The sequence below is a fragment of the Ambystoma mexicanum genome, chromosome 4q (assembly GCF_040938575.1).
Source record: "Ambystoma mexicanum isolate Mex_15411 chromosome 4q, UKY_AmexF1_1, whole genome shotgun sequence".
Lineage (NCBI taxonomy): Eukaryota > Metazoa > Chordata > Amphibia > Caudata > Ambystomatidae > Ambystoma > Ambystoma mexicanum.
Genome location: NC_090928.1, coordinates 411,063,589 through 411,090,074, shown reverse-complemented (window position 1 = coordinate 411,090,074; position 26,486 = coordinate 411,063,589). Strand labels below are relative to the sequence as shown.

The following is a 26,486-nucleotide window of genomic DNA, read 5'->3' as shown; positions in this document are numbered from 1 at the left end:
TTAATTCTGTGATTAACACTTCTTCTTTGTTCTTCGCCATCTCCTCACTGCCACATTAGCCAGTACTTATGAGTACTTATGAACACTGCTTCCTGGCTACAACCTTGGGCTGTTCTTGTCACCACCTTTTCCTCACCTGAGGTTTCTTTTTTTTGCTACCACCTCCTATCTACCATGTTGAGTTATGCTCTTCACCACCATTTACCCCTACCAAGTGGGGCTGTTCCCCTTGCCATCACCTTGTCTCCACTACATTTGGCTGTTCTCTGCACCATCACATTGTCTCTAGCACAATGGGCTGTTCTCCCAAAGCCACTGCCCTCTTTCTACCAAGTAGACTATCTTCCAACTTTTCCCTCCAATCTTGGTCCTTCTCTAGAGCTCTTTCCAGCTATATCCTTCACTAGCCTCTTTAGTTTCCAGACTTCTTCGAACACAAGAACTTTGCTCCTGCAAAGTGCACGTAGCAACTGGGACTTGTGGCATGTATAGTCTGTTCCCTCATCCCTCCGAGATTTCTTTTCACTTTGTACCTGTCAGTGGTGTTTGAGTGAGGGCTGGAGTTAGCTGGATTCCCTGAGTGCCCCTGGGGCTGATTTGGGATTACGGGATCAGACTGAGGCTATATCTGGCCTGTTCACCATTGTGGATTATAGAATTGTTCATCTGACCCTCCTTGAGGGCTTCTGCTTTCTGAGTGTATGAATTCTACACTGGAAAAGGACACAGTAAGCTTTCTACACACTTAATTTCACTGATTAGTCTGTGAGCTGGGGAACCTATAACAATATATTCTCGACAGGGAATTTCTCTGCTTAGAGACAATGCTTTTGCAACTTGGTTTTCCCTTTGATGCAGGCCCCGGTCAGACAGCTAAAGGATTGAATAATTCTGTCAGAGGAGGGTGAGCAAGTACCTGGGCCCGAAATCAGAGGGTAGAACAGTGCACAATGCCAAAGCAGAACAGATCAACAGGGGAGAGAAGGAGAGAAGGCAGAAGCAAAGAGGAAGGTCTTGAGGTGCTTCCAGAACCAGAGATTGTTCTCCTCAAGTTTCAGAGTGGCAGGGAGGCTGTTCCAGAGGGATGCCACAGCGAAGACAGAGATCTCCCCCCGGCACGTTTCTTTGAGAAACGACTGACCCGGAGGGAGTTGGAGGAGGAGGAGCGAAGAGCTCGAGAGGGAAGGTATGTGCGGAGGGAGAGTTGAAGGTATTTTGGACCCAGAACCCAGAAAGCATTGTGGACAATGCAAAGGGTCTTGAATGTAGTCCTTGCAGCCACTGGGAACCAATGAATAGAATTCAGGGCTGGAGGGATACGATCCCATGGCTTGAGGCCCAGGACAAGTCTCGCAGTCCTGTTCTGGATGAGTTGCAAAGGGCAGAGAGTAGAAGCAGGTAGATTTAGAAATAGGCTGTTACAGTAGTCCAGCCTAGATAGAACCAGTGCTCGAGATACAGTGAGCTTCTGGGGGAAGAAGACGAAAGGCAGTATACCTCTGAGGAGGTACAGTTGGAAGTTTTACTTTTTAGAGACGTCGGAGATGTGGGCAGAGAAGGAAAGCGTGGAATCGAAGATGACCCTGAGGTTCTTAGCCTTGCAGGTAGGGTTAGAAGGAGAGCCAAGCAAGGCCGGCCAGAGAGTAACAGGAAAGGAGGGTGAAGGTGTGGCGATGAGGAGGATCTCCGGCAGAGAACCTTGGTGGCACATCGCTCCTGAATACCAGACAGGCAATCAGAAATGAGAGAAGGAGAAGAGGTGGCCAAGGGAAGCCTGAAGATGAATTGAGTGTCATCCGCATAGCACTGAAGATTGGAGCAGAGAGAGGCAATGAGATGGGCCAGAGCTGCCAGGTATTGGTTGAAAAGCCAGGGAGAGAGGTTAGACCCCTGGGGAACACCAGAGGTAGAGAGGGAGATAGAGGAAAGGAAGGACCCAAGTTCGACCTGGGAGGGTCGATCAGAGAGGAAAGAAGTCAGTGAGGCCAGGCCCTGATCAGCGATACCCAGGTTGTCATGGAGACTGTTGAGCAGGATGGTGTGGTTGACCGTGACAAAGGCAGAAGAGAGATCGAGTAATATGAGGACAGAAGGGATGTTAGAGTCAAGGTTGGAGAGTAGGTCTTCATGGCTGTTCAGGAGAGCAGTTTCCGTGCTTCTGGCAGCTCAAAAGCCAGATTGATGGTCATGGAGAAAACCAACAGAATCAGAGTGGAGGTTAAGCTGTGAGATGACCAGCTTTTCCAAGAATTTGCCCAGAAAAGGTGTGATGGAGATCGGGCGATAGTTTGCCGGGCATGAAGGGTCAGCTGTGGGTTTCTTGAGAAGAGGGTGCACAAGTGAGTGCTTCAGGGGTGAGGGGAAGACTCCCGAGGTGAAGGCGAGGTTGCAGAAATCGGCCAGGGCAGGAGCAAGGGTGTCAATGTGGTCCTTGATGGTTTTGGAGGAACAGGGAAGAACCTGTTTTGACGAGACTTACATAGATCGGACTTGTCTGGAAACCTCGTCAGGGGAGAAAAGAGGAAAGGATGAGAAAGAGGGTGTGGGGCGACTGCAGGAGGGCCAGAGTTCACAGAAAGAGAAGGGAGAGGAGGGGGAGGAGACAAGAGGGTGGACAGGATGTCCTGCATTTTAGAGATGAAGTGAGAGGCAAGGGCCGTGCAAAGGGACTGGGAGGCGACAGGAGAGGTAGAGACTGCAGCAGGGTTGGCCAGCTACTTGCAGATTTTGAAGAGTTCGGCCGAGTTGTTAGATGCCGCAGAGACACAGACTTGGATGTGGGCTCTCTTCTTAGTATGGACAGAGAGTCAGTATTTCCTTTGGAGCAGGCAACAGGCCAGTTTGTCATAGGATGAACAAGAAGCCCTCCATTTCCTTGCAGCCACCCTGCACTTACGGTTAAGGGTAGATAGGTCAGAGTTGTACGAAGAATTGCACTTGACTTTGGGCTTCAAACGGATCCTCATGACAGGGGCAAGAGCATCAAGAGTATCAGAGATGGAAGAGTAGAGCTTGGAAAGGGCTGTGTCAGGATGTGAGTCAGTCAGAGTAGGAGGAGGGAGAGAGAAGGTGAGGGCGAAAGCCTCAACTGACACACGCTTCATGGGTCGGATGTCTGAGAAAGTAGGTGGCGGTGTTGGGGTTGGCTTGGCTTGGCTTGGCCTGGGGGGTAGAGAGGGTGAAATGGGAGGAGAGGAGGGAGTGATACAGCCTGAGTAGCTTTGTGCTATAAAACAACACTGCTATAACAGTAGCAGCCTGTTCCGTAACATGTGAAAACATTGCACCTATTTAACATCACCCATGAGAAACATCCTGGCGCTTTTTTATATACCATCCTTAGAATATGTTGGGAAAGCTGTATAGTGAGATTAAAAAAAAACAGTGTTCTTATATAGAACTTCTTGTTCATAATAAGCTTAAGTGCCACCTATATTACGGAGCTATTGCCTTGGAATACAGATATGCGGGAGATAATGTGAGGAGGGACACACAGCTTGTGGGTGCTGTTTGATTATTTACTCTCGCTTTAACTGTCCTGGCCGAGCTAATCCCAATGGCCATTCACATCCACTACCAGCCCTACCGGCCCCAAAATACATCTTCTGGGATCTCATTGAGCTATCAGTAAGAGCAACAAACCTTTGCCTGTCAGTGCTATATTTCTTGTCAGTTTGTTAAGAGTTAATGGCTTAATTGCAGCTGTAAATGCACTACTGGTGTATTAAAATATTATCCAAGTGTGCCTTTAGCCACTTGATTTATATATTTTCCTTGCATTGAAGTATTGTTGAAATCAAGCATTGACAAAGCTGGCACTTTGGCTTGTGTATATGTACATGAAATGAATGTGTCGGGTAATTACACAATTTTCCAGCTGTTGCCATCTTATGGACAGCTAGTACCGTTATGGCAGTGCCTCGCAAATACATATCGCATGCCTACCCAATAGCAAAAACTTTGCCAATGCTTCTTCCAGGTGGAGCTTCCTGCTCATCTGTTGCCAAAGTGCACATGTATTAGGCTGAATGGAATGAGGCACTAAGGCCGGTGTTACCGGAAAACACTGTCTAACACGGGTCAATAGTTGGGGAGGTATGATTCCCAGTGCTTTAAGTTGACTGTGGTCAGCCGGGGCCCAACCCCGGCAGTCTCCTAAAAGTGGGGTTGAACCCGGGTCCCCCGGTCCCACCACAACCTTGGCGGGACACATTATCCCGCCATGACTGCAGCAGCGACGGGAGATGCGCCCACAATTAAGTCAGGCAAGCTGACAGAAGTGCCAGCCAGCCACTGCGACGCTCTGGCTGGCTGGCACTTCTGTCAGTCAGTAACTTCCTCTGGTGACCCCTTACGGGAGGGGTCACCAGAAGAAGTTACTGTCTCTCTGTTTCCCCACCCCCTTTGCAGGTCACTGAGGCATCTTTAACCCTCGGCGAACCTGTGTCCTGGGACTCCTCGACATATTTTGAGGTTTATAAAAGATAGCTTGAGAAGTACTCAATTCAAGCCATCTTTTATAAACATAGACATGTTTTAAAAAGATGGTTTGAAAAGTACGCAAACCATAAGGTATGCACACAAATATTTAAATATTATATATTTGTGTGCCCACCTTACTATGGTTTGTGTACTTTTCAAGCCATCTTGAAGTACACAAACCTAAGGCACACTAACAAATATATACATGTAAGCATTTATATATTTATGTGCGTACCTTACTATATACTAAATATGTTACGTATTTTTATGTTTAGAAAAGATGGCTTGCATATTACCTTACTATGGTTTGTGTACTTTTTTCAGGCCACGCCCATACCACAAGCCACGCCACCAAATGAGGGCCCCCTCCTCGGTTTATTACCTCAATTGAAGCCCTGATGATTTCCCAATCAAATTGGACAAGTGAACCCTCATCTTTCCCACTTATTTCACCAAATTGCCCATTGCTGTTACACCCGTGCTAAGGAATCTGCTAAGATGCTAGACATGGAACTTGCTTGCATCTCAGTCTTAATAAGCCAGGTGCAAGGCAGTTGAGATAATGCTCCAAACGACATGCTCTTTAAGGTTTGTCATGTTACAAAGTGCAGGCGGTATCCACATGGGTGCTGGCAGCCTATCAATACATTAAGGTGCGAGGGATCATGCCCGACTCAAGCGGCCCGGCCAGAGCTTCATTTGCAAAGCACCCTATTGCGGTCCAGGCCATCTTTGTGAATAAGATGACCTGCGCATTGCAGGGGGTCAGGCATCTGCCTGAAGCACATCCACGGGGCTATTAATTCTAGTAGATGCCCACTTCTTGGTGAGTTGCGGCAAGAATGCATTATATTTAGAGAAAAGTCTCTGACTCTTGCATATTTGGGTCTGCTCTACACTGGTCTTTACGTGTCAATGTAAAGTTTCATTACAGTGATGCAAAATACCCAAGAGATGCTGGCACTGTTTGTATTCGAAATAGGATGTCCTACCCGTCCTGAGTCGATCATTGATTTCTTCTTCATTCGTACCCACAAAAGTGTTCAGAATAAGGGTTTTCTCGCTTTTTGGTGGGAATAAAATACGAGAACTTGCCACGTCATCATCTATTAAAAGAAAAATATTTTAGTCACATGAGTTCATTTCATTTCCCCTTTTTGTGCAAGTATTTCGCATTCATTTATTTTTCTTTCATTTGAGAAATGCTGTACTTAGTGTCTATCATCAAACATAAATTCAAGCTTGACTACAGAGTCCCCTACCTTGACCAAGTCAACATCTTACTACTAACCCTCTCTCCTCCACTTGCTCACTCTGATGAACTTGCTTTGACCAGATTTAACTCTTCACTCTCTGCCTCCTTGAATGATCACTACCCTGTTACTTTACTGTCTCAAGCCTACATAGACAACCATCCCCCCCTCCCCCCCCGACCCTCCCAGACATCCAGATGCTGAGGACAATGATGCATCGCTGCTTACACTGCTGGTGCAAAGGCCCGCCCCCAAAAATGACTCTTTAGCAACCATACCACAGCTCTCAAGACAGATCCAAATCTTCCTAGTACTCTCTCCCCTCACACCCTTGCAAAATACCCAGGACATGCCAGACCTTTCCCCGTGAAGAACTGCTTCATTTCTTCCCCTTTCTCCACCAATAACCTTGCCTGCAACTTCTCCAATCACCAAAATATGGGACACCTTGTCCACCCTTCTATTCTTCCCACCTCCCCCTTCCCATCTTCCCTATACTCTCTGCTTAACCTCACTCCTCTCATGGATCCCGGAGTGAAATTCTTCACATCCTTCACTCTACCAACCCATCCTGCGCTCCAACTAACTTTGCGCAACAAATCGTTAAGGAACTTGAACCCATCACTTCTGGTCACCTCTCACCTTATTCAACCTATCTCTTTCAACTGGTACCTTTCCCGTCTGCTACAAAACAGCCACAGTCATAGTTTTCCTAAACAACCCACCAACAACCCTTCATTCTACAGATCTGTCTCTCTCCATCCCTACCAATTCTTGAGAGGGTTATCTCTGACCACATAGTCAAGTATATCGGGGTACACTCACTCGCTGCCAATGTGGATTCTGGCCCAAACATTACATTGGGATTGCACTCATCCACGATGCTAATTCTCTTACCATTGCTCACAATTCTCACTGCTCCTCCATTCCCATCCTTGTAGACCTTCATGTTGCTTCATTAGGGATGCACCCCATGACAGCCCAGGCCATCTTCATGAATAAGATGACCTGCACATTACAGGGAATCAGGCCTCTACCTGAAGCACTTCCACGGTGCTATTCTAGTAGAAGCCCGCTTCTTTGTGAATTGGGTAAGAATGCATTATATTTATAGAAAAGTCTCTAAATCTTGAACATTTGGTTCTGGGGTACATTGGTCTTTGGTTGTCAATGTAGGGTTATACCCAAGAGATGCTGGCACTGATTTTATTCCAAATAGGATTTCCTACCTGTCCCGAGTCGATCACTCTTTTCTTCTTCTTTCGGGCCCACATTAGTGTTCTGAAAACGGGTTTTCTCGCTTTTTGGTGGGGATAAAATACGAGAATTTGCAACAGTATCATCTATTAAAAGAAAAATATGTTATACATGAGTTCATTTTATTTTCTCTTTTCGTGCAAGTATTTCACATTAGTTCATGTTCCTATGATTTGAGAAATACTGTTAGTGTCTCTTTCTGTATACATCTCGTCTTGTAATTTTTTGTAATTGAATAATAAAGTACTTTTTAGATTTCGTTCTTTGTCCTCTGACACATTCACTTTCTCTGACGTATGATCAGATCCTAAGTCCATGTAAACTGTTTTCCCTTTTATGTATACACCTTTCATTGATATTATATGTATGTAGCTGGACAGGTAATGACAGAGCAAGGGGCAGCAGTTCACAAAATGGCTGACATTTTAAGTGAAATCATGGTGAATGAACTGTGCGGTAATACCTCATCACATAAGTAAAATGTTTTTACTAAGGGTTTCATGTCATTGCGCATCTTCATGTACGTCTTTGCATATTCGGATTAGTGCATTTGCATCTGTCCATGTGCAAAGTTTTTTTTCACAGACACCGTGGGAGTGGTGGGGGTGGGCACCTCCCATACACTCACACCCTTTTTTAAAAAATCTTTTCTATACTCTAGCCTTTTTGGAATCTGTTTTGTGTGAACAATTAAAAATGAGCAAAATCGATGTAAATGCACAGATGCAAATATACTGATGCAAACGCAGAAAGATACAAATGCATGATGAAAAGACAAAGCACAATAACCGAGTATAAACACATATTGACGAAGCCAATAGTTTGAGCTTTTGTTTAATGAAAAACATGTAATGTTTACATTTTGTACCCTGACAAGGCTGTCTGGGTTTGACCGCAAAAGGCAGTAAACAAATGGCCCCAACACGCAGCAAATCTATGACACCACACAATCAGGTTATAGTGGATTAACACCAATCTTGCCGTTTATAAAATGGCTCCGTGTATGACAGGCATTATTGGGACAGGCCTAGAGGAAACCTGTCACGGAACAGTAACAGCATGCCTCCATCAGGCAGAGCAAGTAAGACCATTATCAAGTAGGAGTGAGTTGTATCACATACGTATGCTGTCATGTATTACAAGTTCACACGTTACCAGTTAATCAAAAGACTATTTTGTAAATCCTCTTCACTCCAGAACGCATTTAGGTTATTCTGTTTTTGCAGCTATGATAAACTTCCTATCCTTTTATATGGGGTGACTGATCCACAGAGGACGGGGATGGCCCAGCCACTACCCTCATCGCTCCTCCGGGATGCAGTATCCAGGATACTTCTTGGAAGACATACCAATGGAAAAGAACTCCAAGTCCCAGGAGCCCTGGGCTTTGAGAGAAATAGAAAATGCCCCAAAACAGGGGACGTTCAGTGGAACAAACATTTGCTGGAAACGATTAACATGTAGTAGAACAAACAATCTTTCCAAACAGTAAAGTTCTGTGGAACAAACATACTTCCTGAACGGAGACTGTTCGGAGGAACGGGCATATGTTTCAAACTGAGAACGTTGGGGGCAACCGACATATCTGTCGCAGGGGAAACATGTTCCCCAAACTGTGAGTGTTCAATGGACCAAGTCTACCTGTGCAATCTGATGGAAACAAGGATCCCGAGCGACTGCATTGTTTAACCAGTGCACATCAGCTCTCCCTGCAGACGTGGCTACCGCGGAACACAGCAGAGTCTCAAGCAAACATAGTAAGAATCCAAGAGAGCATTGGGGTCCTGGCACCTGTTTAAATCCTTAAAAACATGTATTCAGAATAATAATGGCCAAGTATCAATTACCCAACATGGAGGGGTAACAATTAGGTAATTCTAAAGCCATCAAGACCACATTAGAGAGAACACCATTCAAGAGAGCCGAAAAAGGCCAACCACACGAAAGACCAATTCTGAGGAGAAAAGATAGACTTACTGTTCTCTGCTACCTGTATCATGGTGGCTCATTTGGTAGCAGCGGCAGAGGAAGAAGTGGTTCCAGGGAGCACACTGAGAGTCTAGTCCTGAGAAAGAGTAAAGGTGCCTATGAAGAAGCAGAGCAGTGAGAGAGAAGGAAAAAGAGCAAACAGAAGAAAATAAACTGCAACAAAGCAGCAGAGGAAAAGAGAAGACGATAAAGAGGGAAGAGATGTTTTCACTATGGAATGGAGATGTGACAAAGAAAGAAAATGAAAGGAGGTGAGAAATACCAGGGCAAAAGCATAGAATGAAAATAACTCTAGAAAACGGCATGTAAAGGCACAAAACTATGTAGAGAAGCACCCAAGGGAAACACAGCTGAAGTCAAGGGCTGACAAGAAAACTGTTCCAGTAAGATAAGGGCTTAGGGTTAAGAGAAGCAAATGCCCCAGCCCAGAAAGGAGAAGTGATGGAACACAGAAGCAAAGGGAAAGATTTGCCAGGAGTAAGCAGTGCCCTCTGAACGATGTTAGAAAGGAGAAATTCCAAAGCCCAAACAAAGTTGTGATTTCACCTTTCATGCTGAAACTTGTGCCACAAAAATCCTTTGGCGGCAACTTGGCTGTGGGGAAATAAGGGCAAGACTACACCCAATAGTCAGGACAAGGAATCTCATATTTCAGAAATTCCAAGAGATGACTGGTACCAGCTTGACCACAGACCCATGAATTGGAGAATGCTTGAGAGACAACACTCACAAGGACTCCAGACATACATGTGGTGACAGTACATAGTGAGTCAATGGGTTGGTGTGCAAAGGAGGGTGAGCTTGTTTGGCATTAGTGATAACTCAGTGGCAAATAGCTTGCATAGACCAAGGGGTTGATGAACACACGAAGATCTTCAAACTTTCAAATCCCCGTCATGCTGGTTTCCCATCTCAAGTGAATTAATTTCACCTTATTTACATGCCACCCCATGGGAGTGTTAGCTTCCATGATGATCTCTATAACTTTCTCTCCTCTGAACCAGTTCTGTACTCTAAAATCACCCTCCTCTGAAACGTCAATGTCCTTTCAGTCCCAACCAGCAAAAAACCTACGTGGCTCTCTATTCTCTCGGGCTGACTACGTGGACCTTAATCAGATCAAACTCTTCCCCACACATGTCAAAGGTCACATGCTTGACCTCGTCTTCACCTCTTCCCCGCCCTCCGAGCTTGAAATTCCTCCCTGTTGACTGGACCAGCTAAACTGAAATCCCCCATAGTACACACAAAGCTGCCCCACAAAGGCCAGACTAAGTGCCCTGTGATTGAGCATTGGAAGAACATCTTGCTAGCCACACTAGAGGCAACATCCATAAACCCCCCCCACCCCCAACCTCCCCTCTCCAAGGGGAATGCTTCAGCCTTTCTGGACATTCCAACACTTTGTTAAAAAACTAGTGGAAGCCCATGCGCCCCTAAAGTCTAGACACCCCCGAACTCACTGCCAACACTCAATCAGATCCTTGAGAATTGGTGGTGCATGGAACATAACTCAAATAATCTCTATATGCACCCAATGCAGACACACGATCTGCGATGCTAAGTCGGCTTACAACGCATCCACAATTGAGGCAGCATTTAACAGGAGCAAAGCCTTATTCAAAGTAGTCAAGAACTGTGCCAGCCGACATATGTCCCTGAGGTGCTTGCCTCATAAGAGAAATGCGATGGAATCAATACATATCATTAACAAAATCGATAAGATCCGAGGTCTCATTGATGCCTCAGAATCAGATAGAGCCCTGCTGTCCACCCCCATTGCTCCCCAGGCACTGCCATTCTGGACCAATTTCACCCTCTTCTCTCCTAAGGATCTCTCTCATTCAAACTTGCTTCCTAAAACCTTCCGCCTACACAGACGATTTCTCCTGAAACATCTCACTGGCACAGCATTGCACGACTTGGTATTGTGAACACCTCTACCAGCGAAGATGAATTCTGAGAGGCATTAAAGAGAGGTCACATACAACCCCTTTTCAAAAAACCTGTGCTTGACCCAGAGGACCTAGCCAACTAGAGACAGATCACAGGCCTTTCGTTCATTAGGAAGCTTATTGAGAAAGTAGTTGCAACCCAACCAATTGTCAAAATCGACCAGCTTGTCCTCCTCCAGGATTACCAGTCCAGCTTCCACCCTAAATACAGCACCCAAGACTGCAAGCAACCAAATGGTGGATAATGCTCTGCAAATTAGTCCATGTGGGCCTCTTGGCTGACATTGACACAGTCAACCACCTAATACTCCTCTCCACCCTTGCTAAAAAGATGGGCTTCTATGAACCGTTTTAAAATCATTTGAATCCTACCTATCTGGCAGACCCCAGGCCATACAGAAGGGCTCATTCTGAGCCAAATGACTCACGTGTGGGGTCCCAGAAGGTTACATCCTCGCTCCAATCATCTCCATTGTATTCATGGAACCCTTCTGAACTCTCCTAAACAACCCCAACATAGACATCCATCAGTATGCTAATGACACTCAGCTGTACCTTAAGATCAGTGGCCCCAGGACATAATTTGCCTCCACGAAAGCCTGGCTGCCACGCAAATATGGATGTCAAATGCCTCCCTCAAACTGAACCCTACCAAGACTGAATTTATCATTATTTGTCCCCCATCAAACAATGAACTTTGTGCAATAATGGCTGCCAAACTCACCCACATCCCTGGGGTCATTATTAAAAATAGCCCTTCCTTTCAAAAGCACATAACAGAAAGGTCACAAACAACATGCCTTCCGATCCCCACACTCTCCAAATTCAAACCCTCATGCCCCTGCATGACTTACGTAGGGTGATCCACGTCCTTGTAATCTCATACATCGACATGGGAATTGCCTTACTTTTTGAGCTTCATGCCGCTTCCCTGGAAACCCTCAAGGCAGCCCACCATGCCGTAGTCCACCTCATCTGGAACTTATCCCAGAAGAGGCTCAAAATACCATGAAACTCCTCCAGTTCCACAAAACACTAAAAACGCGGCCTTTTCAGTAATACTTGTCATGTGAATAACAACCCTCCCTTCCTCTGCTACCAGTACTGGCCAAATATATAAAATGGAAAGGCCAATGGCAGCCCATTCATGTTTTAAAGCGCTCTGCTGCAATCAAGCTAGGTTTGCGCAACAAGCAATAAAATAAAAAAATAAAAGACCAATGTGGTTTTTGGACATAGGACATCAAGGAACGATATATTCAGAACATGGAAATGAACATCCTGCCAAGACCTCTAGTTAACCAAAAAGACACTGGATAAAGCTAACCAAAAGGAACAGGAAATCATTAATTTCAAATGTTACAAGAGGTCGGCTCCAGAATTGGGACTGGAATGGGGATGGATTGACGATCGACGTCCCAAAAAAAGTCTACAGTAAAGATAGGTTGAACTTACAAAGAGAGGTGATGTCCATTAATCTCTTCATGTGTGGGCCTCCTCTGCCAGATATGTATTAATTACCCGCATATGTACCAACAAGAAGTGCAGGCATGACAGGACACCATTGGCAGTAAAAGCCAGGTTATACACCGAAGATAGATATGACAATCCATCCTTCAACCTAGGTTTGATCCCAGTCCCTCATCAGGCTGGTTGGGCATGGTGTCTGGCTTTGCCCGATGTGCACCAGGATGAGAACAAGCTGCAGAACTCCTCTGTGAGTGGGCTGGATGATCAGACCTTCGAGATAATGAAATTGCGTAACCAGCTGGAAACCATGCACTACCAGCAAGCTTCTTATTTATTTATTTTAGGCATTTATAAGAGCGTACCAAGCCCAAGGGCATCTAGGCGCTGGTTACAACAAGACAGGAGAAAGGAGGAAGATGGGGAGCAGACACAAGGGGTGGGGGAAGAGAGTCTTAGTTGAAGAGGTAGGTTTTGAGCTTCTTTCTGAAGCTACCGTAGGATGGTTAATCAAGGAGGTGGCCAGGGAGCTCATTCCAGAGTCGAGGGGTATGGACTGGGAAGTTGCCCCTCACCCTTTTGCAGTTGAATCTGGGGGTGATGAGGCAGTGTTTGTATGCTGTGCGTTGTGGGATCGTTGTTGAGTGTCTTGAGATTTGTGTTGTCAGATAGGAGGGGGTGTTGTTGGAGAGGCAGTGGTGTGTGATGGATAAGATCTTGAAGTTGACCAGGTCAACATCTTACTACTAAACTCTCTCCTACATTTGCTCACTCCAATGAACTTGCTTTGACCAGATTGAACTCTACACTGTCTACCTCCTTCAATGATCACTACCCTGCCTGCTCCTTCACTCTCTCCAGCCTGCATAAACAACCATGGCTCCCCCCAGATATCGAGATGCTGAGGGCAATGATATAGCCCTGCTTATACTGCTGGCGCGAAGACCAAACCCCCACAATGACTCTTTAGTAACCATGACCACAGCTCTCAAGACACATCCAAATCATCCTAGTACTCTCTCCCCTCACACCCTTGCAAAATACCCAGGACCTGCCAGACCTTTGCCTGTGAAGAACTGCTTAATTTCTACCATTCTCTCCACCAATAACCTTGCCTGCAACTTCTCCACTAATTTCATCAAAATAGGAGACAACTTGTCACCCAGCACTCAACTAAAACGCTTATCTCCACTCTTTTGATTATTTAAATGGACTACTGTGTGTGTCATGATGCCTACCCCCGGAGCACCAGGCCAGGCCCAGCACCCCCGGGAGCAGGCATCATGCCCCCGGGTAAAAGCCCAGCGGCCCCTTATAGGGGCTCTTTGGACTCTGTCCTGGCGCCTTTGGCGCCAGGCTCATGTTGGACATCAGTCCTGGCGCCATAGGCGCCAGGCTCATAAAAGAAGGTGTTTTGTGCACTTACCTGATGCAGACCATGCTGCAAGATTCAGGCCTCCCTGAGACCTGAAAGGGACTATTTTTTCATTGGGACTATTTTGCCACTCGGGCGTGGCCAGGGAAGGATACTTACCTGGAACTACTTTGGGGGCTATTTAAGCCACGCCCAGACAGTAGCTCACGCTTCTCGTTGTTCTGCATCCAAGCAGCTGCACGCTCTCCGTGTCTGCTCCTGCATCTGGTCTCCAGCCACGCCCGCCTCGATCCTGGAAAACCTGTAAGGAAAGAAGAGAAGAGAAAGGTGAAAACCAAGAATTTTATCAAACTTCTTACCTGCATCTGGAACCTTCATGCCAGCGTTCCTGAGAAAAGACTTTCATTTAAAAGCACCGCGTTGCTCGCTGCAGCGCCGTGCTTCACTCACCTGTCCTCGGGAGTTCTTCTGGCTCCACCGCGACTATCTGCACCGGTCGCCACATCTCTGCGCCTAGGGGAGAGAAGAAGAGACAAAAGGTGAGCAGAAGGAACATATGAGGAAAGCCTAATTTTCCGCCATAACACTTACCGGTTTTCTGTTGGTGGATCATTCCTCATTTCGGGTCGGCGCCGCTACGTTGGCAGGTACCGCACCCCGGCCCCTATGGGGAAAGGACAAAAGACATTACTGGAGGAATATAAAGACATTAAGAGGGATCGCCCCCATCGCTAACTCACCTGAGTTTACCATCGGCAAGTCAATCCCTCAACGCATCGCCTTCATTCTGCACCTGAAATAAAGGACAGATCACAGGTTAGGAAGGCAACAGAAAAGGAGGCTCAACACTTGAACTTTTGTAATCTTCATACTTACGGCATTCCGCTCGGAAAAGTCAAGTGGATTTTGCCAGCGCCATTCTGAAACCCAGTTAAGTAACTGGACAAACACGCGCCCCTGCACCAGAAGCAGGATGGAGAGTTCATCCTTTGAAACCATAAGGTGAGCTTCAACCGGGGATTTCGGAGGAAGTTAGAGAAGAACGAAGGTGGGAAGGGGGGGCAAGCACACTATTCTGCAGACTGTTAATCCCCTTTCTCATCTGCAGAAGGATATTCCTATGGGCCAGACAAGCAAGATTTCAGGGTCCTGTTCAGTTGGTGTTCCGAGTTCTGCGCATCACGCTCAAAGAGGCCACAGTAACCCAGACTAGACCAGCGCCTCTGTGGGAGTCAGGTGAGCGTTACAGTGTGAGCCGTCTATTTGGTGTAACCCGCTACTCTTTTGCTCCCATCATGCAAGTCCTCAACTTTGTAAAGAGCACCCTTTTTCACCTTCCCAGATCCTCCTTCACGTCTACCTACCTTCACCAAGTTTGATATGACTCTTCATACAAAATCACAACATCTTCAGATTCCTGCTACTTGTCTACAAATCCACCATGGTCTTGCCCCCCAGTACCTCATTGAATTTCTATCACGGTGCTCTCCCACTCAAACTCCTGACTCCTCGTTTCTTCACATTCTGTCAGTCCCCTCCTCCCTGGCACCCTTCTGTCCCCCACTTCCCATTGACCCACTCCACTGGAATGCTCTCTCCCTGGCCATCTCTTCACCACTCCTCAAAATGAGGCTCAAACTCCACCTGCTAGCAATGGAAGGAGCCCCTCCAAAAGACTGCACCCTCCTATCCAAACTAGCAGCGCGACCCACATAGCCTGCGTTCTGCCTTCATGACTACACTATGTACTAATATATAAGTACTGGCCTCAGCCTCTCAATGTTGAAAATAGTGAAATGTCCTCCAGTATTTGTCATTGCCCTTAGTGTATGTTCCTACTCATACACTCAATCCAACAATGCTCTTATGTAAAGGCAATTTACCCTAGGATTGCCGCTTCAGTATTGCCTACTTTGTACATCATTTCTAATCAAAATGATACTCTGTTCTTAAATAAACATAAATAAATACAAATAGGAAATGACCCAATCAACCAGTAAAGCAACATTCCCAATATGTAGTGTCGCTATGACCCTCATCAGCCGATCAAGTAAATCAGAGTGATACTCAAATGTAGGAAAGGGGCTGCTGATATTCACCAGGGTGTTGTCGGGTGAGTTTGGGAGGGCTGCACGGACAGGCCACAGATGCTCAATGCACCACTGGTGCTGCTCATGCATTCCAGTGGTGTGGATCTACCTACTGTTCCAGGGCTGGCACAGTTTACAGATTGCTCTTCCAAGCTATGTACTCACAAACTCATTCCTGAAACAGCAGAGCTATCAATATGCATAGACATATTGCCATGATTCTAATTGAATCATCGCCATTATCTCTCTCTCTCTCTCTCTCTCTCACACACACACACACACACACACACACACACACACGGAGTGATGGAGACGGTGTCAAGCAAGAGGACATGTTCTTGTCTGTTAGCACAAAAACACAGAGGCAGCTATAGGGCAGACGGCGGTGGGTTGATTAAAGCCTAGGTATGACTGGGTAAACCCTGAGAATATGCCTAACACAGGTGAGTTCTGGGGCTACAGCCGGATCCACTCATTCCTGCTGGTTAATAACATATTAATGGTTGTTGTGGGATCCAGAAGCTGGGGAGGGTATTTGGGGGTTTACACTGTGGTATGTACACACAGATCCAGGTTCACAAAGCATGCTCCTAGAGAGACACACCCAACTACCCACAGGAGCACATACTTATGATATGATATGATATGGCATTTGTAACGCGCCTATACACAAGTGTTTCAAGGCGCGATGAGGCAGGGGGGGGACAAAGGGAGACAGACAACGATCCTACTAGGCCAGGTGCCATTCAGATTGCGCAAGTGCAAGGGTAGGGGGACTGGGAAAAAGTGCAGGGGAGAGGGGAAGTGCAGTACATGGTTAGTAGAATACAAGATAAATAATAGGGCCAGCTGGTGGCAAGTGCAAGTAAAGTGCGGTACATGGTTAATAGAATACGAGATAAATAATAGGGCCAGCTGGTGGCAAGTGCAAAGGTAAGTGCCGGGAAAACGGGCTGTAGGATACAGAGACAGTCCCGTAGTGCTTGTAGGCAGTGCAAGGAAGAGTGGCTGGGCCAGGACATGAGATCGGTGAGTGGCCCAGTTGCAGATTTAGTGCAGGTTCAGTGGTTTTAGCAGGGGAGAGAGGGAGAGAAAGCGGAGGCAAAGAGGAAGATTTTGAGGTGCTTCCGGAACCGGAGATGGTTCTCCTCAAGTTTCAGGGAGGCAGGAAGGCTGTTCCAGAGGGAGGCCCCTGCTGCGGCGAGAGATCTACCACCAGCTCGTTGCTTGGAGAAGCGGCTGACCCTGAGCTAGTTGGAGGTGGATGAGCGAAGGGCTCGAGAAGGAAAATATTTAGGAAGAGAGAGGTGCAGGTATTTTGGCCCAAGGCCCCAGAAGGCCTTGTGGACAATGCAGAGGGTTTTGAACTTAATCCTTGCAGCCACTGGGAGCCAGTGTAGTGATTTCAGTCCTGGAGAGATACGGTCCCTGGGCTTGAGGCCAAGGACAAGTCTCGCAGTCCTGTTCTGGATGAGTTGCAAAGGGCGGAGAGTAGAGGCAGGAAGATTTAGATAGAGGCTGTTACAGTAGTCCAGCCTAGAGAGAACCAGAGCTCTGGAGACAGTGAGCTTCTGGAGGAAGGAGAGAAAAGAAAAGGAAGGATACCTCTGAGGAGGTGTAGCTGGTAGTGTGACTTCTTAGAGACGTCAGAGATGTGAGGAGAGAAGAAGAGTGTGGAGTCGAAGATGACCCCGAGGTTTTTTGCTGTGCAGGTAGGAGCAGGAAGAGGGCCAAGGGAGGCCGGCCAGAGAGCTGCAGGGAAGGAGGGAGTGGGTGTGCCGATAAGTAGAATCTCAGTCTTACTGGCATGAAGGCAGAGGTCGTTGGTGGCACACCATTCCTGGATAGCAGAAAGACAGTCAGAGATGAGGGAAGTGGAAGAGAAGGCCGAGGGTAGCTTGAAAATGAGCTGGGTATCATCCGCGTAGCACTGAAAGTTGGGACAGAGAGCGGCTATGCGGTGAGCAAGAAGTGCCAGATACTGGTTGAACAGCCAGGGGGAGAGGTTAGATCCCTGGGGGACACCACAGGTAGAGAAAAAGATGTCAGAGAGGAAGGAACCCAGTTGGGAGGGTCGATTGGAGAGGAAGGAGGACAGCCACGCCAGAGCTTGACCAGTGATACCCTGGTTATCATGGAGACGGTTGAGCAGGATGGTGTGGTGAACAGTGTCAAAGGCAGAAGAGAGGTCGAGCAAGATGAGAACACAAGGGGTGTTAGAGTCAAGGTTTGAGAGCAGGTCCTCACGGATGTTCAGTAGAGCAGGTTCCGTGCTTCTGGCAGCTCTGAAGCCAGACTGATGGTCATGAAGACTACCAACAGATTCAGCATGGAGATTAAGCTGGGAGATGGCCAGTTTCTCCAGGAGCTTGCCCAGGAAGGGAGTGATAGAGATTGGGCGATAGTTAGCTGGGCAGGAGGGTAAGGAGGAGGGTTTCTTAAGAAGGGGGTGCACAAGGGAGTGCTTGAGGGGGGATGGGAAGACTCCAGAGGCGAAGGAGTGATTGCAGAAGTCAGCCAAGGCAGGCGCCAGGGAGTCGATGTGGTCCTTGATAGTTTTGGAGGAACAGGGGTGGACCTGTTTTAACGAGACTTTCATAGATCGGACTTGTCTCGAAACCTCATCAGCAGAAAAAAGGGGAAAGGCAGAGAAGGAGGGAGGAGCGGTGGCTGCCGAAAGGCCAGAGGGAGAGCAGGGAATAGTGGATGGGAGGTGATAGGAGGAGAGTGAGGACAGGATGTCTTGAGTTTTTTAAATGAAGTGAGAGGCCAGTGCCGTGCAGAGGACCTGGGAGGGGACAGGAGAGGTGGAGACTGCAGCAGGGTTGGTCAGCTCCTTGCAGATTTTAAAGAGTTTGGCCGAATTGTTAGATGCCGCAGAGATGCGTCCTTGGATATGGGCTCTCTTCTTAGTGAGAATGGAGAGCCTGTATTGCCTTTGGAGGAGACGGCAGGCCAGTTTGTCAGAGGATGAACATGAAGCACGCCATTTCCTCTCTGCCACCCTGCACTTGCGTTTAAGGGTGACGAGATCTGAGTCATACCAGGAGTTACATTTGGCTTTGGGCTTCAGGCGGATTCTCATGACAGGGGCAAGGATATCAAGGGTATCAGATATAGCAGAGTGGAGGGTGGAGAGGGCTGTGTCAGGGTGGGAGTCAGCCGAAGAGGGAGGGGGGGCCAGAAGGTGGTAGCGAAAGCCTCCACTGACACACGCTTCATGGGTCGGATGACCGCGAAGGTCGGTGGCAGTGATGAGGGTGGCTTTGCCTGTGGGGTAGGGAAGATGAGGTGGGAGGATAGGAGAACGTGATCACTCCAGGAGAGAGGAGTGGAGAGAGGGACACAGAGGGGAAGGTCAGAAGAGATCAGAGCATCAAGAGTGTGCCCTGCAGAATGGGACGGCCCAGACAGGAAAACAGAGAGTGAGAGAGAGTCGCAGAGGTCGCGAAAGTCTAGAGGGAGGACAGGAGGCATCAAGGTGGATATTGGAGTCTCCAAGAAAGAGGAGTTGAGTGGTTAAGGACGGTAGTGAGGAGGAGAGGTCAGCCCACTCAGAGAGGAAGGAGGAAATTTGACCAGATGGCCGATAGATAGTAGCCACGGTAAGGGAATGGCTAGGAGAGAGAGAGAGTCGGCAGACAAGGCATTCAAAGGAGGAGTAGGTCTGCGTAGGAGTGAAAGTGGCAGGAATCCACTAAGGGAAGATAAGGGCCACACCCCCCCAGCACGGTTGGGCCTGGGCAAGGACAGGATCTTGTAACCGTCAGGTAGGAGTGTGTCAAAGCTGGCGACAGAGCTGGCCGTGAACCATGTCTCAGTGAGACTGAGGATGTCAAGGTCCAGTTCCTCAAGAAGGTGACAGATATCAGAGGAATGTTTGACGGCAGAGCAAGAGTGGCAATGTGGAGTTGGTTGCCATCCTTGAAGGACTTCCGGGGAGGGGTGCAGATCAGATGTACGCCCTGTGGAGGTGAAGAAGAAGGAGCCAGAGAGAGGGCAGGGTGAGAGGGTGGAGGCAAGGTAGCCGAGGACAGAGAAGAGGGGACAGCGGGAGAGGAAAGGAAGTTGATGAGGCGCGGGAAGCGTCTATCAAAGAGGTGGAGGTTGGCCTGAGGGCCTTGGACCAAGACGGTCCCATTAGCGTAGACATTAATGATGGCCTTAGAGGAGCGGAAAGGGGCCAAGAGGACATCCCAACGGGTGCCACCATTAATGGGAGAAGAGGAGAAGGGAGAGAGCACAGAGACCATATGAAGGGTCCATTGGTCAGGGGAAGGCACGAAAAAGAGGATGTCAGTAAGTGTTTCCTTGGAGGTGGCGCTAGTGTAGGTGTCAGCGATAGGGAGGCCTGGGTTGGAGACCAGGATATCCTTTTTAAACCTTTTCCTACCAGATTTAGTGAGGAGAGCAGGATAGTCAATGGAGAAGCAGTTAGAGAAGATAGGAGAGATAGAGAGCACCATGGAATAAGGAGGGAGTGGGGGGAAGACAGACGAGATCAAGCGGAAAGGAATGAAGCGGCAAGCCCTAGTTACCACAGTTTCAGAGCAACAGTAACACAGTAAAAAACGAATTAGGTACCCAGTGAAGAGGCCACCTAAATTTGAGAGTCCTGCGAGGGGAGAAAAAGCCCTAGTTTACCACAATTTCAGAGCAACAGTAACACAGTAAAAACGAATTAGGTACCCAGTGTAGAGGCCACCTAAATTTGAGAGTCCTGCGAGGGGAGAAAAAGCCCTAGTTTACCACAATTTCAGAGCAACAGTAACACAGTAAAACAAAAGCTGACACACACACGCACTCACACACACATACACACAATCTTCATTGGAGTCACTCTCCAGGGCTCTGACGTTATGGAAGATAGAGTTGCTGATGCTTGTCCTGGGTTGTTTTTTGTCATGGTTTTATGTTTTAATTCCTCTTTTTAAATGCCTCAAAAAAAGGCTGTGGTCTAAACACTGCATGTGAAATGCCGCCCTGTAAATTTGAAATTTCCAGCAGAATAAATATGCTGCTTCCTTAAGCAGTGATAAGAGAAATGTGTCCACCAAATTCTAGCGGATAACCTCAGAACTCTGAATTGCTAAACCACCGACATTTGTATAATCTAGTATGGCTGTAACAACAATGACTATTGGACAGCGTGGGGCTCCAAAATTGCTAAACGTTTGTGCGGAACACCCTCGCACCATTAAACCACACTACAGGATCTAAATATGGATCTACTTTCCAAGTATGCAGCGTGGCCTACATGTTCTTGTGTGCGGTCCTTGCTCCAGTATGGACATACCCTCTGAGTGACCATATACAGTACAGTAATCATAGAACAACATTTTCTAGGGACCCACAAAGGAAAGTGACCTTGTGCAGGTGATATAAACAACTAATAAGGCTTTTCATAATTAGGCAGGCTGTGGCTACAAGCAATGACCACCTCACGCCTGTGACAGAGACAGTGTTCTACCCACCTCTGGTGCTCTATCATAAATGACATTTGGTGACATTCACATCAGACTCTTTAAATGGCTGGTTCTCTCTTCTAGCCAGCAAATTAAAATGTAGCAACCATTTTAATGTTTATGTGCACTTCTAGTGAGCTGCAGCTTCATGAACCAGATTGGAGAGAGAATCGTACAATCAACTTTGCAAATGCAAGAGGATGCACCTACAGATGAAAAAGACAAATGAATATGAAAGCGGTGCCGGTTGCATGAGGACTGTCTGTGGCAAGATGAACAGGGTTGGTAAGCGGCTCCAAAAATATTCTCACATCTAATAAGAATGTATCATGGGCAGGCACATGTAGGTTGATATGGAATGTCAATGCTAGTGGGACAATCCTGGTTTGAACCAGAACTTACAACTATGGCTCTATAATACTGTCAAAGATGTGTGATATGTTTACAAAATAATATGGGGAAGAGGGTGCCGATCGGACCTGGGGCACACCCTCCACCGTATGGGCCATTTATGGGGCTACAAGTGCATTTTCTCCAACTACCAACATTTAATCAGTGGCAATACCTACTAGTAATCGTGGATGTTTTGTCAGGATGGGTGGAGGTGCAACCTTGTAGAAAGGCAGGAATTTGTGCCTATATTTTGGATACCTGTATGTATTAACAGTGATCAGGGAACTCATTTTGTTAGCAATATTATCAAAACACTGTTGTCCACTTACAAACTGGAGTATTGAAAAATAAATTGGCCAACCTATCCCAGGAAAAAGGGTTCAAGTTGCCAGAAGCACTTCTGCTAGTTCTGTTTAGCATGAGAAGCACACCCTTCTGGAAAACTGGTTTAGGTCTGTATCAAATCCTCTATGGAAGAACTATGAGATTACCTCGATCACCGCCTATGAAAAGTGTACCAGATAATTTGCAATTATCAGATGATCAATTGTTGGACTATGTTAAGACATTAATGACCTCTGTCAGTCTCATTCGCAATCAGGTCCAAGCTGCTCTGCGAAGGGAACCAGACTCTCCAGGTCATTCCTTACAACCCGGCGAGAGCGTCCTGATAAAGGTCCACCACAGAAAGACTGCTCTAGCTCCAAGGTGAAAGGGGCCCTACCTGAACCTACTGACTTCTAATTCACGCAGGAAAGTTCGCGGACACCCAACATGGGCACATGTAAACCACTGCAAATGGGTGGAATCCCCTGCAGTGTAGCTGTTATTGTGTGGCTGATCTGTTTTTCTGTACTGGCTGATCTCTTTTTTTGTACTGGCTTATGTTAACATAGTTTTAGGAGAACCTGATTCTATTGTACAAATTATATCGGCAATGAAAATCAAAACGTGACTAATGTGACATTGTCAGAGGTTAAGGCTTGGCCATAGTATAATCAATTACAGATAGTACAGTGGCAAGGAGGAACTTGCAATTTAAATGGATCATGGGAATGCAAAGTAGATCTTTGGTTGGGATTTATACCATGGCCAGCCGAGTGTCCATTGTGGGTAGTACCATTTCCCTGTGAGGCTCTACCTAATTGGATGAGTGATGAAGACTATTTGAAAGTTTTGAACTCAACAATAGAACAATCCAGAAGGAAATCCCAACCTAACCACAGAGATACTAGTACTGGTACTAATATACCTACTACGTTAACTGAAAAACTAACAATATTGTACCCTGAACAGTCACATGTTTCTGATTCGATATATTATTGTAACTCAGTTGATAGGAGGAGAAATTACATTTTTTCAAAGATCATATATCGGTATAAACTGTGGACCGGGACCACTGTCGTGACACGGCAGAGAGAACTTGGTGGTAATGCAAGCATAGTTCCAGATGTGTTAAACTTGTCCATGGCAATGCACCTTGTTGGTGGTGCCAGGATATTGTGAGATGGAAGATCTCAGTATGATAATAGGGAAAGAAAAGACAAATATGGTTGGTGTGTTTATTGTTAACCATAGTGGATGGGTGTAACAGTACCACGTTGGTGTATGTGTGTTTGAAGCTTAGTGTTCTTTTTTGAACAGTTTAGAGAATTGCACGTGCATGATGATTCAGCACGCACAGTCATCAGAAGTATAAATAGAAGATTTCATAAAATACAATAAAGTATTTAATCTAAAGTTATGGTACAATGCAGTATTAAACCCAGAAAGGACAGTTTGCGGAATAGAACAGTAGCAAAGTAGCAATGGTTTGTTTACTGTTCCTTTGTCTGCCTTTCAGGTGACCACCCATTATCAGAATTGTACTCAGGGTGCCGGTATCCGATTAGCACAGCAACAGGAGGAAATGTTGGAAGGGCGGCAGAAAAGGAAAGTATTTGATAAAATGTGGAGTGGGGTCAATACTGTACTTGCAACCTGGTAGATATAATCGGGTTAAAAGTTAGAGGGTCAATTAGATCGACTGGAGAAGGACACCGCCTCATATTTGGGGCACAGCTTCTGGGCAGTGAGGCATGACTCAGTGGGCTTCATGTCATAGGGTCCTTGAGTCTTCTTACTCAGGGGGTCCTCCGAAAATGGATCTATGGCGTGCTAGAAGCTGGACGGAATCTGCACTGTGTCATGGTGTGCGAACTACCAATTGATATCGATTCAGGAGGCAGTGCGACATACAGTTGGCATAAACTGTTGAAAAATGATTCTGGCATACCAGGGCACTTATGGGAGTGGAGGAACTTCTGGTAATACAGCAGCTGGTATTGCGAGGACAAAGAATGCTTGTTCATAACACATGGGCTAATACAGGGACTTTGGGCACTGGTCAGCAGAATCACAGGGTGCATCTTGGAATGGGTGACACACAATGAAGTATGGGAAACTGTTACGCTCACCTGGTATCCACAGGGGCGCCACATGATACTGGATGGAGGTCTAAGTGCTATCCCGGACCCCTCTCTGCTTGGTTATGTGCCAGACATTGGGTAGCGCCTATAACAGTAGAATGGAGGGTTAAGGTACTGGCTCTGTGATGGGTGGACTCCCACCTCCCCCTGGTCCAAATCCCCTCCCTTGGGGTTATTGCTCACCTTAGGTTTATGTTCATTGAACTCTCCGTCCTGCGTCTCTGTGCAGGGGCGCATGGTTGGTGCGGCGTTCCGTGGACCTAGTTGTTTCACTGGTCCATGTACCCTTATGTCGGGTCCAGACCAGCTGTGACTCCGACTCTGCTTGATGTCTTCCAGGTGAGTTATAATGTCTTTTCTGTCTTTATTCTGTCTCTTTCTTTCCCTCCGTTTTCTCTGTCTTCTCGGCATCTTGCTCCACTACGCTGTTCCCTAACAATGTCTCTTTTTGTTTTTAAAGGGATGGTTGCGATCTCGGAGTTGCTGCGCTGATGGCCAAGACCAGGGTGAGTTATTGATGCGCAGAGTGCTGCGCTGTTTATTGGTGTTAATTGCTAACCTGTGTTCTTTTCTCTTCTTTGTACAGGTTGCGGTGATGTTCCAGAGTGATGAGCGATCGAAGCGTTGCTTGCCCAGGTAAGTGCTTTGTTAATGCTGACCTTGTTCCTTCTCCCTTGCAGGTTGCGGTGAAACCCAGAGATTGGCGAGGTAAGAGAAGCGCAGGGTGCTGCCAGGACTCACTGCTTGCCCAGGTAAGAATTGTAATTAATGCTGACCTTGTTTCTTTACCTTTGCAGGTTGCAGCGAACTCCGGAGATGGGCGAGGTAAGCGAAGCGCAGGATGGATTCAAGGCCAGTTACTTCACAGGTAAGTGTTCTTGCTCGCTAATGCTGTTCTTGTTCTTCCAGGTTATTAATGGAATCCGGATCTAGGGCTTCAGGATCAAGCCACCGGAGAAGCAGATGAGCAGGAGCTGCACACAGTGAGCGTTACGCTGCAGGAGTGCAGAATAACACAAAGCGTGTTCTGCTGTTTGGGTGTGGTTTAAATAGTCTAGGTAAAGTGGTTCCAGGCCAAGTAGTTCCAGGCCCAGCCACACCCAAAACACTAGACTGCATGGCTTGGTTCTAATGAACTGAGCTGTGTAATAGGCCTCCATGTTGGATTAAGGTCCAAAACTGGTATTGCTTTATTCCTGATAATGAGCCTGGCGCCAAGGGCGCCAGGACTGACTCCATGTATGTTTCTGATGGAGTCTTGAGGCCCTTGGGGCCGGTGTGAAGAGCTTTAGCCCCACTGCTTCCAGGGGGCTGTTATACCTGAGGGGGGTCAGGACATGGATTGTGACAGCACTCCCCCCTAAGGCCCCTCTGAAGGTATTTCCTCCGTCTGGCCCTGGTTTGGTCGGATGGTTCTGATGAAATCGTCTTACCAGGCGTGGCGCATGAACGTGCTCGCTAGGCTCCCATGTCCTGTCCTGAGGGCCGTATCCCTTCCAGTCCACTAAGTAATATAACTTGGACCTGGTGAGTTTACAATCTAGGATGCCCTTGACTTCAAATTCGGGTTCTCTGTTAACCAGTACCGGATTTGGTGGTGTTTTGACCCGAGTTCCAGGCTGAACAGGTTTTAAGAGTGACACGTGCAATACGGGAAGGATCTGCATATTTGGTGGTAAAGCTAGTTTTACTGCCACAGGATTTATAATAGCCTTGATGGTATAGGGCCCTAGATATCTGGGAAGAAATGTTCGAGTTCCTCTTATAGGCACGTGCCGAGACGCCAACCAGACTTCATCTCCGACTTGGTAGTCTGGGGCTTTTCTTCGATGTTGATCAGAGAATCTTATCTGTCTTTCTTTGGCTTGGATCACGTTTTCTGCTGCCTTTTTGAAAGCTTGAGTGATGGTCGTATGTAAAGTCTTCACCGTGGTCATTTCCAAGGCCATGGGGGTATCTAATTCGGAAGTATGTGGGTGCCTTCCATATACGGTATAGAATGGACTCTGTCCAGTACTGGTGTGTAGCGAGTTGTTGTAGGCATATTCGGCTATCCACAGCACATCCTTCCAGCTTTCTTCCACTTGATGTAACATTCACCCTAGGTATTGCTCTAGTGTCTGATTCGTCCGCTCCGTTTGGCCATCAGTTTGGGGATGGTGACTAGTGGACAGACGAATATCGATTTGGGCGATTGCACAACTCTTCTTCCAGAAGTTAGACACAAAGTGACTCCTTCGGTCAGAAATCAGGACGGAAGGGAAACCATGTAATCGTACAATTTGCTCTAAA

At 47.0% G+C, this 26,486-nt stretch overlaps 1 protein-coding gene across 4 annotated transcripts in view; it reads right to left on the bottom strand.

Moving 5' to 3' along the window:
- Positions 1 to 26,486, bottom strand: part of LOC138467752 (zinc finger protein 300-like) — a 176,200-nt gene that overhangs the window by 44,459 nt on the left and 105,255 nt on the right. For all 4 annotated transcript variants that reach the window (XM_069607979.1, XM_069607978.1, XM_069607977.1 and 1 more), the window contains 2 exons: positions 6,965 to 7,078; positions 5,475 to 5,588 (listed from right to left, as the gene is read on the bottom strand). In XM_069607979.1, coding sequence (XP_069464080.1) covers positions 5,475 to 5,588; positions 6,965 to 7,078 — 228 coding nt within the window. The remainder of the gene's footprint in view (positions 1 to 5,474; positions 5,589 to 6,964; positions 7,079 to 26,486) is intronic.